The 18,308-nt window shown below is 47.4% G+C and overlaps 1 protein-coding gene across 5 annotated transcripts in view; it reads left to right on the top strand.

Moving 5' to 3' along the window:
• Uba1 (ubiquitin-like activating enzyme 1) overlaps positions 1-18,308 on the top strand; it is a 46,042-nt gene that overhangs the window by 2,336 nt on the left and 25,398 nt on the right. The window contains exons 1-14 of one of the 5 annotated variants that reach the window (XM_089570974.1): positions 1,014-1,222; positions 2,515-2,588; positions 4,094-4,262; positions 4,929-5,063; positions 5,705-5,811; positions 5,949-6,039; positions 6,340-6,472; positions 7,628-7,725; positions 8,303-8,449; positions 9,671-9,841; positions 10,341-10,445; positions 10,547-10,627; positions 11,439-11,591; positions 15,383-15,548. In XM_089570974.1, coding sequence (XP_089427100.1) covers positions 1,073-1,222; positions 2,515-2,588; positions 4,094-4,262; positions 4,929-5,063; positions 5,705-5,811; positions 5,949-6,039; positions 6,340-6,472; positions 7,628-7,725; positions 8,303-8,449; positions 9,671-9,841; positions 10,341-10,445; positions 10,547-10,627; positions 11,439-11,591; positions 15,383-15,548 — 1,780 coding nt within the window. In that variant the 5' untranslated portion in view covers positions 1,014-1,072. Of the gene's footprint in view, positions 1-1,013; positions 1,223-1,662; positions 1,818-2,514; positions 2,589-4,093; positions 4,263-4,928; positions 5,064-5,704; positions 5,812-5,948; positions 6,040-6,339; positions 6,473-7,627; positions 7,726-8,302; positions 8,450-9,670; positions 9,842-10,340; positions 10,446-10,546; positions 10,628-11,438; positions 11,592-15,382; positions 15,549-18,308 lie in introns of those variants that run through there. The other 4 variants (XM_089570972.1, XM_089570976.1, XM_089570977.1 and 1 more) reach the window with 4 other exon arrangements.

The following is an 18,308-nucleotide window of genomic DNA, read 5'->3' as shown; positions in this document are numbered from 1 at the left end:
CACAGTATCTGTGAGATAGGCTTCCAGTAGCAGCGTCCAGGAACTTTGGAAAGAAATTGCTGCTTTCATGTGCAACTCAGTTGCTCTGTCCACGCTGGTGGTATTTTGCAAAGCGCTCAGCTAATCTTGCTTCCGTGTACTACAGCTTATCATGCCGTCAGGGAAAGCCCGAACCAGTAGGTAGGGCCTCATAAAATCCACTCTGTCTGCGAGATGAACTCGCAAACAGCTTTAAAAGCTTGCAACTACTGCTTCTGGTCCAGTGACTTTGAAAAAGATGTTGAACCACTCTCAGTAGATCGGCAGTATTTTTCAATAGGTTGGCTGGAGGTCTGTTAGATTTAATGGATATGTTTGCCTTTAGCTTCTGATGTAGCTCTTTGCCTTTTGGCCAGTGTATTTCTTGGGCCAGCCAAGGAAGTGGTTATGGCTTTGTGTGTGGCATAGTTGTTACCACAGTTTTTCTCTAGACAACATTTCTGCAAGAATTTGTGTGATTGTGAATCCTTTAACCAGCCAGTAGTGTGCATGTTTGTGGATGCCGTAGCTGTTATGCTGGCTTTAAACATCAGTGAATCAATTTTCTCATTACACACCTTAGGGTTACCAAAGCCCTGTACTTAAAAAAAAGTATAGTTGGTACTGAATGCGGCATAGAGCTGCAAGAGTGGAGTGCTGCACAGATAGGCTAGGTTGACATTTTACTACCTTGTTAAATACAGCTGGTGTGCGACAACAGCCCTCACTGCATTTGTTCAATATCTTGCCGTGTGTGTAACCTAACGACGACTGCCTGTTGCTAGCACGTCCGGTAATTGTTTCAATAGCTGTAGATGTCATAGGTTGTCTCGTGAGCCCGTTCGTTTGCGCGAGGTTTCGCGTGTGCAATACTCGTGCACCTCCTTGGCCTGCCCGAATGCTGGGAGCGGCACGCGGCTTATCAGCACGTGCCAACGAGCGAATCTTGCCTCGCATTCTTCGGACTCGCGAGCTCGAACACCGCGAAGGGGAAGGGAGGGCCGCGCTCCTGTCGAAAGCGTAGTCTGCGAAAAGTGTTTATCTGGACGTCGCCATGGGGACGACGTTTCGTCGGCCGGCGACGAACGGCGGCGTTATTGCTTTGCCGCGCACTGCCAGCACCGGCAGGTCCCGCGGCCGACTGCGTTCGCCGAAGACCGAGAACCCGTCCAGGCGCTCTCCCGTCTCCCCTCAGCGACGGCAGGTGGGTGCGCTGGCGAGCGCCGCTAAGCCTCGCTCCGTGCCCGCATTCATTCGGCCGGCTGGCATTATGAAACCGAGCCGGCGTTTCCGTGCTTTCGCATTGTTAGTACGCTGTTCCGCTTGCGAGAATGTCGTGGGGACGATTTGCGCCGACCTCGCTCCGCGCGGCAGTTCCGCCGTCTCGTTTTTTTTTCCTCTCCTTTGTTTCGTGCCTAGTACTGCTGTCGCAGTGGGGGTGACGTGTCCGAACGACGCCGTTTCGAGGTCACAGAGCCGCTGCGCGGGCTCCGTTCGATTCGTACGCGTGCGGGCCGCTCAGCTGACGAGCTTTTGAACCAGCGCTCCGTGGGAGGCGGAAAAAAAAAATGTGAAAGAAAAATAGAACTCCGCGCGGCTGCCGCTCTCGACTGCTAACCAGCGGATGAAGGCGTCTGCTACCGCTGCCGGTACGAAACTGGCGCTGCCGGAGCGACGGCCGTTTCACAGACGCTTTGCAAGCGGCAGTGACTAGGCGATGCTTCGGTGCTTTTAGAGTCGACGAACTTTGATCGGCGCCCCTTGTTCTGCGCGAGAGGAGCCGTTCGGCATTCAAGTAGGTGCGCTCCTTTCGTTCTGCGAACTGCGTGCAGCGTCTACGTGATTTGGTGTGTTTGACGGAGTGGCATTGCTTGGGCGATTGGTGGCTGAACCGACGCCTCGTCATTGTGCCAGTTATCGCCGGCTCGTACGCCTCTGCGATCGACCGAGTCTCAGCGCGTATTGTAAGCTCTGTCATACCGCTTCGTTGTGAGCGAATGAGGCGTTAATCCTGCGCTGTTTGTGTGGTCATTACATTTGATGTACCGTTAATTGTGTTGACAGTTCGCCACTTGGGCGCAGGAAAATGCAGTATTATGAGGTAATTGTCACTGGCGTCAGACTTCAATCGTCAGCTTTGAATTACTGGCCAGTGATGTTCTCGTTCACGATTTATCAACGTGACTTGAATTGGATCTTTCGACGAGTGAATGGTGCATGCATCCAAGCCGCGCAGTCAGTACTGAGCAGCTAACATTGCTTCTGTTATGAGCCCACTGAGTCTTTCAATCGTAGTGGGGCGTTAGTCTATCGGCGTCGAGAAGTGTTATCACTTGCGATGCTGCTAAACCTAGTGGGGGTAATTAAGGCGAGACGTCAGTTTTCTGTATTAAAGAAAAATATAGTGACAGTCATTGCCCTGTTTTTTTGCTGCAACATGGTAGTGTAGTGTTTGTTCTGTTTCTTTCTTCATATTGGTTGTGTTACTGTGTGCAGGGGGAAATGGCCCGAAATGGCTCTGCCGCACAGAACCCGTCCGACATCGACGAAAGCCTCTACTCCAGGCAGCTGTAAGTTCCGTCGGGCCCATCGCAGACTGGCAGTTATTGATTTGAACCTTCTCAAAACACAAGCTGTTATGTGGCTGCATGGTCTCTTAGTGAAACAAATGTGTAAAGCAACCAAAAGCCAAAGCGATGTTCAGCTAAGGCAGGTTGCACGTCAGTCAAAGGCACCAGGATGTCACAAACACTGGGGTGAAGCTGTGAAGGTTTGTTGTTGACCTGCTCAAAAGCTGCATGTCAGAATTCTGGCAGATTCACTTGTGTGCTGTCTGTGCTGTGGATTGGCAGTAGTGCCTGAAAAGCAGACTTGGTGAAAAATGTACTTGTGCGCACTTTGCAGAGTGAAAAAAGCAGGCTACGAATGCCTCATTACTGGGCACTTTTGAAAATACCTTATTGCCAAGTGTGGCCGCTGCAGTGGCTGTGGTCATGGTGCTCGGCTGATGACCCAAAAAATGCGGGCTTGATCCCGGCTGTGGCAGTGGCATTTGATGAAGGTGAAATGCAAGAGGCCCATATACCGTGCAAGGTCATTGCACATAAAGGAACTGCAGGTGGTCGAAATTATATGGAGCCCTCTACTACAGCATCCCTCATAGCCTGAGTCGCTTTGGGACATTAAACCCCCGTAAAACCTAACCATAAACCGAACCAAACCTTTTTGCAAAAGCGCAATAGATTCCTCACAGTACTTACGTACTATCGCGCTCAATATGAGTTGCAACGCGCGGTCATCGACCAGGGGCTCGTTCCGTGGTGTGCCTCCTCCAAACAGTCGCTCGGAATTCTGGGAGAAACTGCTGTCCCAGGAAACAACAGCACCCCCGCTCAGGAAAAAGTTTCTCCCGGAATTCCGAGCGACTGTTTGGAGGAGGCACACTACAGAACGAGCACCGGTCGATGACCGCGCGTTGCAACTCATATTGAGCGCGATAGTACATGCCCTTGAAAAGAACAGCAAGCTAGTTTGAGGTTTTCAGGTCACTTTTATTTGCTGAAACAAGAAAGTTTCGGAACTATACTGTTAGGAGGCACTTGCATTATTAAATGCATAAAAAGTGCATAAAATAGGCAGATAAATGACAGTGAAAGTTCAGTTTATTAACAGCCGCCGTGGTGGCTTAAGGGTCATAATGCTTTGCTGCTGACTCTGGAAGATGCCGGTCGCATTTCGGTAAAGGTGAAGTGCTACAGGCCCGTGTACTGTGTGATGTCTGTGAATGTTGAAGAACCCCAGGTGGCCAAATTATTTGGAGCACTCTATTACAGTCCCTCACAGCCTGACTCTCTTCAGGGCATTCAACCCCATAAACGTATAATTCTTTAATAACAAAGAATTTATTGAGTGCAGTGCTGTAACATGTTCAGAAAGAGACAAAGATGAATAAAACAAACCATGAATACAGCTTACTGTCAGTGGTTAGAACTCCTTGTTCAGATTATGTGAAGTTTCACTTGATGTCAACTCATAATGTGTATGACATAAATGTAAGCTTGTGTTTATTTTGCAGCTATGTGTTGGGACATGAGGCAATGCTCCGGATGGCCCGGTCAGACGTGCTCATTTCGGGCATGCGGGGCCTTGGTGTGGAGATTGCCAAAAACATCATCCTGAGTGGCGTCAAATCGGTCACCATCCATGACCAGGGCGTGTGCACTGTCGCCGACCTCTCTTCTCAGGTTTGGTCATTTTAAGGCTGCTATTAGTACCGCTGGTGTGGAGTGGTTTCCTGCAAAATCTGGCTGCTAATTGGCTGTGTGATCTGATCTAGCTGTATCGTATAGCCCATTTTCGTGCATTTGTTTTGACATTGCGACTACTTGCCAGATTAAATGCACTCATATGAGGATGAAGCAACATGTCCTGAGTGGTGCTGCTAGTGTGTGTATTTAATATTAAAGTGTCTTAACATTTATTGCTCAGATTGTGTGCGTACCTGGAACAGTGTGCGACACAGTCTGAATAAATGCTGCAATGCCTGCAGCCTGTCATTGTTGGATTTTAAGTATCATTTTAACACTGGAAAATTTGGCAATCTAGACTCGCGTTGTTATTGTATGTGTCACCACTAATGCACCCAAATTAACTAGCTACATAAAACTGTTCCATTGCTTTGCCCTGTATTGTATTTCATGTTCAAAGATGGAAGTTGAAAGATATCTGTAGAAGCTTCAAAAGGCCAGTGCCCCCCTCCCTTTCCACAATTTTTGTATGTGCGTGGACAGCCATGTATAATACTGTGCCTCGCATGTTCTGATTTAAGCAAACATGATTGTATGCGTCTGCCCAGTTAGTTTGCATCTGCACACATTTCATGCGTCCCCTATGGTGCCTGCACTTTTCAGTTCTACTTGAACGAGGGTGCCCTGGGCAAGAACAGAGCTGAGGCCTGCCTGACTCCGTTGCAAGAGCTGAACACCTATGTTTCAGTGGCCGCCCACACGCAGCCCCTCACCGAAGATTTCCTGAAGCAGTTCAGTGTGAGTTTGCCTCCCTTTGTGCACTCAAGAGTGGCCCTGTTCTTGGCAAGCTAGTGACTGAGTGTTGGTACAGCTAAACTTGTCCTTTCAACTCTTCTCTCAAAAACTGCATGCATTGAAATATCTCACTTTTTCAGCTTCGTTGTATCCAGGTTTAACTAGTAGAGTTCATAACATGGGCACAGGTCTGACAACTTTAAGGTGTTTTTAGCAGTACAGATGAAGACTTGTGAAGTTTTGGCACCAGGACGGCCCTCTCGAGTGGAAGGTGGTTGTGCATTTGTGTATGCTATGGTTGTTTGTATGTGCGACAATGCTGGACTGCACTGAATAGCACATTTTTGCTACATGCTGCTACAAAATGGTTTTCGCGGGCTATTTGCTGTGCCATGTGTGCATCAAAGGTTCACTGAAACACCTTAATGAGAACAAAACTGAATGTTGCTGGATCTGACCTAAAGTGACGAGTGTTCAGCCGTGTAATCACTGCAACACTTCAGTGATTGAACTGATTGGAATAGTTGTAAGTCGTGTGTGGGCAATGTCCAGAACTGTTTTTGTATTAGTCTTTCCTGAGCAATGTCTGAGGCACAAAATTGCGGCATCAATCCCCCCCCCCCCCCATTTTTTTTCGTCGACAGGTGGTGGTACTGACAGACACTCCGCTGGCGGAGCAGCTGTCCATCTCTGCCATTACACGAGCCCACAACATTGCCCTCATTGTGGCAGACACCCGAGGCCTGTTTGGGTGCGTCTACGAACTCCTTGTTTGCTTTGCTGCGTACTGGTGCTATTGATGTCTCTCTGACAGTAATGTTCAGTTTCAATTTCTTTTTATGTACTCTGCGCATGGTGTCAGTGTCTTCCTGTTGTGTGCCGTTGCAGTCAGATCTTCTGCGACTTCGGTGAGAGCTTCCGCGTGGTGGACACCACTGGGGAGCAACCATTATCAGTTATGATCGCCTCCATCAGCAAGGTACGTTGTGACCATATTCCTTCAGGGACTTTTTACTCTCTTAGTAGAACAGTTGATGTGAAATCTGTGGCCTCTTTCATGCATCAGATTTTGTTTCTCGTTAAGTCTAGTGGCCTGGACAGTGCTGGAACTGGGAGTCATTGTTCCATTCATGTTAAGAGGATTTGTTGAGTGATTTGGAGGGAATAGGGAATCACTTGGACATAAAAAAAATAAAAGGTTGAAAAAGCGCACCAATGCTTTCTTTTGTGTGTATGAAGGTGATGCTCGAGTAAATAGTCTTATTGATTTGTGTTCCAGGACAAGGAAGCTGTGGTCACTTGCTTGGATGAGACGCGACATGGGCTGGAAGATGGGGACTACGTCTCCTTCTCTGAAGTCACTGGCATGACAGAGATCAACGGTTGCCCACCCATGAAAGTCAAGGTACTCGGTAAGTGCTCTGTGTCCTTGTGTCCAGTGCAGGGGCCCGTGTGATAGCACCGCATGTCTTGGAAATTGTTATGCACAATCAGGCTACAGCATGAGCACTCATTGTCAGGGTCAGTAAAGACAAGCAAAGAGCATGTATCATTACTTGATCACCGATTGCGATAACAGCGTCGTGATACACTTGCATGCCTCACCTTTGGCAATAACTTCGGAGAAGTCGCGATGCAAAGGCACTTATCTCGGGTACTAGCCTCCTGACGCCATCTGTTCTTTGGCAGTTTTTTTGTTGCAAGCGTGATTATTTTGAATGGAAATAATGCGTCCGCACCAAGAAACAGCCAGAAATCACTTCAGTGAGTTCTAGTTAGGCCGGTGCCACAGAAATATGGTAAATGTTTTTCCCCCGATTTCTGAGAACTAGAATTTGGGGGAGTGATCTTGAGTTGTGTATCAGCTATTGTTGTAATCTTGTTCGTGCTAGAAAAATAAATGTACAGACTGTGCAGTAATCCTAACTTTAAACCATTTCTTCCTTGAGAAAATTATCAAAATAAATCATAAAATAAATTGTCTTGCCAAAATGGGCTTTTTCACTGTATAGTTTGACTAGCTGTAATATTTATCCAAATCACCCTAGAATGCTCATGTATGCATCATTGCACTCCTTGGTGACTCTAGATCATTTATAAATAGAATAGAAATAAATATAAATGCTGTTTTGAAATCAGCACATGAAAATTTGGTGTAAATCTGTCGATATGTAAAAAAGTCTTAAGAGGGGTGTCCCAAGTAAATTCCGCATCATGAGTCATATATGGTATTGTCCACTGCACCACTCTGAAAAATGCATCAAAAATTTCGTTGTGTCCACTTCCTCAGTGCAAAACGGAGGTGTTTGCAGAGCGACTTCATCTTCACCATTCTCGCCTCTTAGTAGGGAGCGCTGCGCTAGCCGTTGCTGCACTCTCATGGTGCTTGCTTAGTTGCTCCATAGCTGGCTTTGGTGGCACACCTCGGCTGATGGGTGCTCGTATTGCGAGGCCTTGTTCATGTCGTGGATAAGTGCAGTTGTGGGAGCTGAAGTGTGATGGCCCGCAATGAGGCGCAGGAATTCATTTGCTTGAGCTTTATTTTCCTCCGTGCATTCTTTCTGTAGGTCCATACACATTCAGTGTCGGAGACACGACGCAGTTTGGCGACTATGTGCGGGGCGGTGTTGCAACTCAGGTCAAGATGCCAAAGGACATCAAGTTTGTGAGTAATTTCTTTTGTGCTTCGGTTTGTACCTGGTGTGATGAACACCCTGGAGGGGAACCAGGCATATGCTGTGGCTATGATCATAGGAGCTGGCATTGTTTTTTCACTCTACTGTCAAGCTATACAACAGTGTAAGGGCTGCCCGCACCCTCAAGTTTGCCCTCATTGATTCGAAAAAAATTTGTGCGCATAATTTTGCCCACGTGGTACATTGCACTGGGAGGGGATGGAGGATACTGCCTGTGGCACTCAGTGTTACCACACACGCGTTGCCCAGCGTGCCGAACTCCAACTGGAACTGCAAACATGCTGTGTATCAGCGCTGCTAATTCTTGCACTTGGTTTGAGAATGGATTTTGTTACATAGTGAGTGGTGTCAGTATTACTCCAGAAGGAGCGGTCCATCGGTGACTTTTAGTGTAGCAAACTGGCTAGTAAAAGAACTAACAATATTTTCCCTGTTTCCTGAACTAACTCTCACAAGATTCCTTCAAATCGATGGCCTTTGAGTAGGCTGTGCCCTTGCCACTGCATTTTTTTATGACTTTGTCTTTCTTGCTGCTTGTCTTTGCAGAAATCCCTGAAGGAATCCCTGGCAGACCCAGAGTTCCTCATGTCTGACTATGCCAAAATGGATAGCCCACCCCAGCTGCACTTGGGCTTTCAGGCACTGCATGCATTTGAAAAGAAGCACTCTCGGCTTCCACGCCCATGGAACAAGGTGGGTGGACCTGGCACAGGTGATGTGCTGCTAGAGAAGGACATTGGCACTCAGTGGCAAGTACAGCAGAATATCGGTGACACGGTCATGGCTGACGCGAAATTTCTTGGCGCGAGTGCATTGTGTGTAATGTGCAAAATTTTGTTTTTCGATCGCGGCCACTACAGATAATGGGACCCCGCGAGCTTTGACCACACCCACAAGCACAACGGGCTGCCTGCACATTGGGTTTGTTCGATTAGACTTGCACGATGTGAACTATTTTATGGCAGTGCAAAAAAAAAAAAGTGCCGCACTCATGCAGCGCTAGTTCAGCAGGGCAGGTGCAGTGCGACAGTAGTGCCGAACAGAAACTAACCCCATGCAAGCCCCGTGAAATTTGCATTTGTATTGAAACCCGCTCGTAGTAGAGGTGCTTGTCCTCGAAAACTTTGGACTTGCACTGCGGAAAGGGCGGGCAGAGCAAACGACACCCCATTGCCACTTTGCAGGCAGATTTCAGTTTCTGATCTGGATCTGTCCTAGCCCGTGCTTTGGGACACTTATGTGATATGCTGGCTGCTTTCGATGTAGTTGTATATCAGTTTCATGGGTTGGAATGCTCCATTTACTTCTATGATAGATGATATCTGTACTAACAAAGTAGAAACTGCGTTTACACTGTTTCTCAACCAGTATTAAGGTAAAACTGACCTTGAGCGTTCAGAAATGATTACATCTGCAGTTAAACCTGTATGTAATGGATCTCCATATAACAAATTCCTCATTAAGAAATGACTGAATTCCCCAACACCGCTGTCATTAATGCTCCCATGTAACAAAGGTGTTCTGGCAATTGTCCTTGATGTGCCTCGCTGAGTTATGAAATTTGGCAGAAAAGTTTCGTGATGATGAAGCACGAAATGACGTGAGATGAGTATGATCGCAACGAGCGACTGCGGTTTACAGAACACTCCACGCTCCAGAGCCGTCGGTGCATCCCTGATGCTTTCGCTTTTGGAACGCCGCCGCACCTCATGGCACAATAGTTCATGCTCAAAAGCAGGGGAAAATACCGTATTTACTTGCATAATAGGCGCACCACTGAATGGCTGAGTTTCACTGTTGCGGTCATGCAAGGTTCTTCATTCATTCTTCGAGTCAAAGGTTCTTCAACTGCGAACAGCAGACTGCAGGTATGTGGGCTGGGTGGTCAGACTGCTTTTAATTTTCCCTCCTCAGGAGGATGCAGCTGAGGTGGTGACTCTAGCCAAGGAGAGGAACGCTTCGTTGGCCAGTCCGTTGGAGAGCCTGGACGAGAAGCTGCTTTCGACATTGTCTCACGTGTCGGCCGGCTCCCTGTGTCCTATGCAGGCCGTCATTGGAGGCATCACTGCCCAGGAGATCATGAAGGTAAGTTTGAGCTGGCAGCAGCAGCTTGTGAAATTGAGGGATCTGCTTGTGTGCGGAGCCAACCTACATGCAAGGTCTAAAGTAGTTTCACTTTGAGCAGGTGTTTCACACTGTAAGCAGCAGTAAGAAACCCACTCATAGTAGAGGTGCTTGTCCTCATAAACATTGGGCTGGCACTGTGGAAAGGGTGGGTAAAGTAAGTGGCCCTCCATTGCAGATTTGCAGGCAGATTTCAGTGTTCTATTCTGGATCTGTCCTAGCCCGTGCTTTGGAACACTTCTAAACGGTGGACAATCTGGAAGTGCTATGCAGTCCACTTATGTCGCCATTAAAATTGGAAAAATTTGACCACAGATTATAGTTATATTTGCTTTAGTGTTGAATCTCGCCAAGTAAGCAGCCCCTGTGGTGTGAAAATAGAGCCTACATCTGCTGTCTGTTGTCTCTCTCTTCTATTTTTCTTTTTATTGCTCTGACCCTTCTTGCTTGGCTGCCGCAGGCATGCAGTGGAAAGTTCAACCCAATCCAGCAGTGGTTCTACTTCGATGCGCTCGAGTGCCTCCCACAGTCGGGAGCCATCTCGGAGGAGAGCGCCAACTCTCTGGTCAGCCCTGCTTCACTGTTGCATGCATTGCCCACGTTTGTTGTACCCTGTTTGCGCCTGTTTCTGACAGAAAAGCTGTTTCCTCTTCATTCTTCCCTCAGGCGGAGACACGTTACGGAGCCCAGGCTTGTGTGCTCGGTGCTGATGTTCAGAAGAAGCTTGGATCCCAGAAGTACTTCCTGGTGAGGGCTGCTTTTCACAGGCTTCATCCTTCTTGCCCATCACGAGAGAGATGAGTGATTGGTGTGTGTACATCATCATCATCATCATCAGCCTGACTACACCCACTGCAGGGCAAAGGCCTCTCCCATGTCTCTCCTATTAACCCTGTCCTTTGTCAGTTGCCGCCACTGTATCCCCGCAAACTTCTTAATCTCATCCGCCCACCTAACCTTCTGCCGCCCCCTGCTACGTTTGCTTTCTCTTGGAATCCACTCCGTTACCCTTAAGGACCAGCGGTTATCTTGCCTTTGGATTACATGCCCTGCCCAAGCCCACTTCTTCCTCTTGATTTCAACTAGGATGTCATTAACCCGCGTTTGTTCCCTCACCCACTCCGCCCTCTTGCGATCTCTTAACGTTACACCTATCATTTTCCTTTCCATAGCTCGCTGCGTTGTTCTTAACTTAAGCTGAACCCTCTTTGTTAGCCTCCACGTTTCTGCCCCATAGGTGAGTACCGGTAGGATACAGCTGTTATATACTTTTCTCTTCATGGATTGTGTGTACATGCTTGTGCTCTAATGTTCCAGGAAATTCATCTGTGCATCATTGCAACTGGGCTTGATTTGTGCTCATTTGCCTCTGAAATTGGCATTAGCAGGCTTTGTTTCAGAAAAGAGCAGCACTGGATCTAAGTGTGCTTCAACTCTGTCTGCATCTTCGTAGTTTGAGGGTTTGGGAATGGGGCTCTCTGACGGTGTATCTGAGGCTCCCTGACGGTCAGCAGTGGTGGGATTTTTTCTGAACGTAGAATCTCTCGTTTCTGTGTAGGTTGGTGCCGGAGCCATTGGCTGTGAGCTTCTCAAGAACTTTGCCATGATGGGCCTGGGAGTTGAGGATGGCTGCATTTACATCACAGACATGGATGTCATTGAGCGGTCGAACCTCAACAGGCAGTTCCTCTTCCGGCCGTGGGATGTCGGCGTGAGTGCCTGACTTTGCCCCATTCTGCTGTTGATCAGCTTGTTTGCCATGCTTGATTGCTGTAGCTCATTTGGCATATGCTTTGACTGCAAAGTAGTAAGCATGCAAGCCCTACTTACATACAGAATGTCCAGTGAACTTGTTGAAATTTATTTAGTGGACTCTCGGTAGCTCGAGACTGGAAGGGGACTGAAAGTTTGTTTTTATGTGCATTCACACACATTAAAAACACACATTCTTTCACATTAAAACGTATTCAACATTAAAAGTATTTTCCACAGATTTGCACTTCTGTACAGAAGCAGTTTTCCTTTTGTTATCTCTTGCATGCGCTTCGTTGTCGGGAATCTAGGTACAGTCAAGCCCACTTATAACAATATTCAAGTGCCATGGAAATACCATTGTTATAGCCAATAATTGTTATAACAGGGTTGTGCCAAAAAAAAGGAAAGATGACAAACTTCAGAGCATTTACTGACAGTAAATATCCGGAGTGGTTTGATTGTTCTAATGCCTGTAAAAGCTCGTTAATTCGAACTTCAGGGAACCGGAACAATGTTCACCGTTCACCGATGACCAAAGCACCGCCATCACTGCGCCACCGGGAGTTTCGCGCACCTCCGCGTCACAGGAATCAAGCTGGCTTTCCGGAAGTGCTTCTTACGGGAAATTCAAGGAGCATTCAAGGAACTAAGCAATTCAAGGAACTAAGGGTGCGGTGACAGCTGAGAAGAGAAAAACCGCGCTGGCTGCACGCACGCGCATTGCACTGACTGATTGGGGGTATGCATGGCGCGCGTAGCCAATGCAGCAATGCAGCAGCTCTCGTGACGCGATGACGCCTGCCTCTTTTGCTTTCGTGGCGTTGCTGCACCAGCTTAGTCCATTGGTCGGCCCCACATATGCGCGCTTTTGTGTTGTAAGCATGGTTTTGCTGGTGTGGTTGTAGCATTCCCTTCTTTTTTTTTCTATAACGGTTGACGCTCAATTACCAGATTTAATTGTTATAACCAATAATGTGCCTTGACAGCATTGCTATAAGCAGTTTATTTTACCATAGAACACATAACAAAGCTGATGGTGCCATGACTGACCATTGTTATATCCGATATATTGTTATAACCAGTATTGTTATAAGTGGGCTTGACTGTATTAAGCTGAGAAAGCCAATGTCCTGATACCCTTTCACATTCCAAGCGCCCTGCGCAGAGTAACTGGCGTAGCGTCTTTGCTGTGGAGCCACAAAATTTCGTAAAAGTGCGGTACACGTGGCGCCACCACTAAAGATTTTTGCATCGGTGAAGAGTGACGTATTCATGAGCTCTCTGGTGGAGCTCAGTTTTGCCATCACAATACGAGGAAAGCAGTGCGGCGAGCATAGCAGACACTGCGAAGTCTCATAATTAAAAAATCGCAAAACAGATGACTAAGGGAACAGTTAAAAAGGTTAATGAAAGGCTGAGGCAGCCTGCACTTCCACCTTGCCTCCATGGCTACTGATCTGTTGACTTTCAGTTTCCGGTCACGTTTCCAGACTTTGGAAGTAGCTCCTCTGATTGGTCTGAGAGCTCCATTGCAAAGGTGTCATAAAAATGACATCGTGGCAGTTCGCTTTTCAGGGGCACTGTGCGTGTAAGAGTTTCAGGGCTTTCATTTGCGGTTTGCTCAGCAATGCAGCCACCTTTACGCGCAGAAAATACAACTGTAGTGTTCCCAAGGAATGATAAGACATTACTGATATTTCCCTTTTGTGTCCCTTGGACAAATGCATTTTTGCTTGCTCTTTCATTTTATTTACTTTATTTTAGTGAGGTTTGACCATACTAGTTTGCATTTTCATGTCAAATGCTTCGCTTTTTGCAAAGCGAAAGCTTGTTCTCTGTCACTCAAATGATTTTACTCACTGGCTTTGACACTGAAGGAAGGGTGCCTTTCACTGGCTTGTGCGCATTTTGTGTGTGTACGTGTATCCACTGCCAACCAGGCACTGCTCCTTTTCTTTAGTGGGGTTAGTGCCTCCAAAGGGTGGTAAATAAATCCCACTCCATGTGCCTGGGCAGGAGGGTTGCAGCTCTATGTCTGCATCTTCCTGAAATGTTGGTTTGGAACATCTGATGCTTGTGCACCAGTTTCACTTTTGCTTGGCAATGAGCATATGGAGTGTGGCCTTTATAAGGGCTCGGTAATGGTGCAACTGTCGGTGCTTGGAAGAGGCACTGCGTGCTGCTTGGCTGTTGGCATGGCCTGCTTGTATTGATCCTTGCAGTGACGGACGATTTGCCCAGCATCACCAAAGTGTTGGCGGTGGGTTGAATACAAAGCCAAATGAAAACTGCCTTTAGAAAAATAATGGATGCTGTCGGCAACAGTACATGTCATGGTAAAATAAAATGTTTCGGAAAACGAGAATTTATTTCTTGCAAATCAGGCAGAGAATCGGTTTATCTACCGTATTTACTCGCGTAATGGGCGCACCCCTAGTTAGGGCGCGAAAAATCAGATTTTTTTATTTCTGCGCATAATAGGCGCACTCCGAACTTGGCACTGTGATAAATACTGTATTTACACGATTGCAAGCCGACGCCTCGCCACCCCCCGCTTCCCAATCTTTATTTTGACAAAGTTTTTGCTGAACTGACTACTAGCCCTCACTAGTGCTGCTGCCGTCGCAGCTGCTGCGGACCCACAGCACGTACAAAGACATCGCGTAGAACAGCCGCACACAGTTTTTAGGGATGCTCACTTTAAACGTCTGTTTGGAAAGCTTCATCTCCAGCCGGAAACGTTCCCGACTTAGGCCCGCGAAAACCTCGGCGCTTGGAGTCGCATACGAAAATTTAGGGACGCCGCAGTCGCAACTGCCGCACTTCTCGGCCACGTCGTATTTTCCGACCTGCCGCACGCTTGCCGTGTTCAAGAGCAAACACCCAGCCATGTAGCTGTTAAGGTGCTTGCCTGTCGAGCTAAAACAACGCTCCGCGGCAAAGCCATAGACCACGATAACTATCGGGCTACCGCAAATCCCGGCACTTGACAGCAACAACAACAACAAAAAAAAAAACGAGCTGGAGATGCTGATGGCGATATAGATAGCGAAAGCTCGCCGCGGCGGAGGAAAACGATGATGATGAGCATGGCCTTGGGCGGCGTCTGGAAGCTCCTGTGCGCGTGTGGCCTCCGCGATCAAGCGCCCGTTGCGCGCAGCCGGAGCCGATCGCGGAGGCCTCGGCGCGTGCATTCCGAAAGTTTCGGTGCGGCCCTTACACGGACCTTTTTTTTTTTAACATTTTCTTCGCGAAAACGGGGTGCGGCCCGTACACAAGTGCGTTTACGCGGTGTGTTCAATTTTGCGAGTCAGAAAATTTCCGGAAATTTTACCCCGCGTAATAGGCGCACCCTGAACTTTGAGCGGGATTTTCTGGAAAAAGAGTGCGCCTATTATGCGAGTAAATGCGGTAGTACAGTAACCTTCCAGGCACCTAATCGCTATCATTTTCTAGCCTTTCTAGCTTGTAAAAGCTGTTTTCAGTGAATGGTCTTTGTTGTTATAATGTTCTAGTGTCTCAATACTGCCCAGCTTAATTTGTCCTCAATGTCTCTTCATTATGCGGCAGTCATGTTGATCGAAATGCCCCAGTGGTAGCCAGTGGGAACACTGATCTTGCTTCTACTTTCCAATTTCATACTAGTTCAGGAAATGGTTCATTGCATTGATGAAATGCGCTGCTCATATAGGCGTGGCACCTGCCGGACTTGATACTGAGATCTTGCCACATCCGTTCCTTGCGCAGCGTATGAAGTCTGGCACAGCTGCGGATGCTGTGAAGAAAATGAACCCGAGCGTCAAGATCGTAGCACATGAGAACAGAGTGGGTCCGGACACGGAGCACGTTTACACGGATGACTTCTTTGAGTCTCTGGATGGTGTGGCCAATGCCCTGGACAATGTCGACACACGTGAGTGGAACTTGTGTTCAATTTTGCCTCCTGTGTCTTTATCTTTTGTCATTTATTACTCATGCTCAAATGATGGCACAGCTTTTTTTGCTGTAAATGTGTTTTACTCTAAATGACCATATAATCGGGAACAGTGATGGATTGTTGAATTTGTTCAGGTTTCTAAGTTTTAAGGGGGGACACCCCTCTTAGAACTATTTTTTTTATTTATGGACAGATTTACACCAAATTTTTACTGTTTGTACATTTCAATGTGCTGATTCTAAAACTGCAAACAGTTTCCCCCTGCAGCAGTAACTTTTGTATTTATCATGAAAAATGTCTTTTGTTTGGAGGAAGTTTGGTTTATTAACATAAGACCTTGTGGAGAAGATTACTATTTATAAATGATCTAGAATCACCAAGGAGTGCAATAAGGCATAAATGAGCATTCTAGGACGACTTGGACGAAAGTTACAGCTGGTCAAACATTACAGAGAAAAAGCTCATTTTGACTACTGAGACAAACGATTTATTTCCAAAATTTTCCTGAGGAAGCAGTAGTTTAAATTTAGCCTTATTGCACAACCTGTGCATTTATCTTTCAAGCACAAAAAGAATTGTAGTAATAGCTAATATAGAATTTGAGATATCGCTCCTCCAAAATTCTGTGCATGCCAAAATTTCAGTTTTGAGAAATCGAAAAAAACGTTTTTGGCATATTTTTGTGGCACTAAGGGTAACTAGAAATCACTGAAGTGAGTTCTGGCTGGTTTCTGATATAAAAGCACCATTTCCCGTCGACATAACTGCGGTTGCAACAAGCAAATTGCCGGCGAATAGATGGCATTGTTTGGAGGAGTGCCTTTGCACTGTGACCTCCCCCAAGCTGCAGCGCGCGATTCTACCTCACAACGGCGCTGTGATTGCAGTCAGCCCCTAACAAACGATAGGTGCTCTTTGCTCATCTTGCCCCCCAAAACATTGAGAAACAAATTTATTTCGTCAAGGTTTCCCATTCCACGCTTTGAGGGACGCCGTTTCGCGGCCACCGCTGGCGCCTCATCAGGTTTATCGGAGATCTCGATCTATCGCGCGCTGTTGCTGGCTGTCAACGGAAGCTGCTTAGGTATCGCTTTTTCATCTGCACCGTCACGATTAGGCTGTCTGTACGCGGCAGGAATCGCCCTGATCACTTCTCGCCGGTCGGGCTATAGGCATGGCTGATTATAGATAACGGGATGCGACGATGCAGCGTACACAACGCGCTTCGTATCTATACCTTTCGCTCCCTCAGGATGAGTGTTCAATCCTCGCTGTCAGGCTAAGCATCGCCGGTTACGGCGTTATCAGACCGGCGTTATCAGACCGTCCTGGTGCGTGGAATGTAGACACAAGGATGCAACGATACAGCGTTCCCAGCGCGCTTCGGATCAATATCTTTTAGTGCTTTTAGACTAAGACTTGCGTAAATTGAAATATTTCGCACTTAGCGCCCCACAAACCTCACTTCGCCGTGACAGTGGGACTGCCCGACCCACACAAAATGGCGCCGGGCTGCAAACGGTCGACGCCGTCAACCAACCAAAAGTCGCCATTTTGGTCACGTGATTTTGAGAACCAATAGCAGAGCGCGTTTTGCTCAATTTTGTTTCTTTGTATGCCGCTGCTTGGGCTTGCTCATAGTTGCCAACCGGAGTATGGAAATAGCCTGAATCGAGACCTTTCAAACGAAACCAAAATGGCGCCGGCGGAGCGCGTATTTTTCGAACTGCGGGCAGTCAAAGTTCGGTGCGATTAGACCTCAATTTAAAGGGCCGCGCGCGCGGTTTCACGTCTTTGGAACGCTATAACTCATGAATTAGGCGGTATTTTTCAACGAAAATTTGTAGATAGCTGCGCAATCGCCTCAGGATCGCGAAAATGAAAAGATTGAAAATGCGATTTTTTGACCAATTTTCGGCCGCAAAGAGCCGTGTCCCCCCTTAAGGCAAGGGTGGCTTAGTGTAGCATCTGAGTTTCCTGCCACGAGAGACCTACATGTCAGGTATGCTAAGAAGTGTTCATGGTGAACATTTCACTGGCCGCCGCGGTGGCTCAGTGGTTATGGTGCTCGGCTGCTGACCCGAAAGACGCGGGTTCGATCCCAGCCGCCGCAGTTGAATTTCTTTGGAGGAGAAATTCTAGAGGCCCGTGTACTGTGCGATGTCAGTGCACGTTAAAGAACCCCAGGTGGTCGAAATTTCCGGAGCCCTCCACTACGGCGTCTCTCATAGCCTTAGTCGCTTTGGGACGTTAAACCCCAATAAACCAAACCAAACCTGAACATTTTACTGTTGCGTGCAGGACTCTATGATGTCAGGGCATGTTAAAGGACCCTAGGTGGCCAAAAATTATCCAGTGCCCTGCAAAACGATGTTCTTCATAGCCTGAGTCGCTTTGGGACATTGAACTCCATAAAACATTTGCCACTACTTTTCCTGATGATGTATGCCTTTATCAACTCGTGAGTAAAACTTGTCCCTGGTCGAAATTTCCGGAGCCCTTCACTGCGGCGTCTCTCATAGCCTGAGTCACTTTGGGACGTTAAACGCTATAGACCATAAAACTTGTCCTTGTGGTAATGCAATGTGCTGGTTTTAGCTCGAAGTGTGCAGCATCCCTTTTTTACACACTCCTGGAACAAATGTTAACACAACTGATCGGAGTAAAGCTTACTGCAAGAAAGCGGGACCTTGTTTACAACCACGCGTACGCAGAGTACCTGCCATGTCTCATGGT

Source organism: Amblyomma mixtum, chromosome 2, assembly GCF_055824585.1.
Source record: "Amblyomma mixtum isolate Tamu chromosome 2, ASM5582458v1, whole genome shotgun sequence".
Classification (NCBI taxonomy): domain Eukaryota; kingdom Metazoa; phylum Arthropoda; class Arachnida; order Ixodida; family Ixodidae; genus Amblyomma; species Amblyomma mixtum.
The sequence above is the reverse complement of the archived record's forward strand: the minus strand, read 5'-3'. Positions and strand labels throughout refer to the sequence as shown.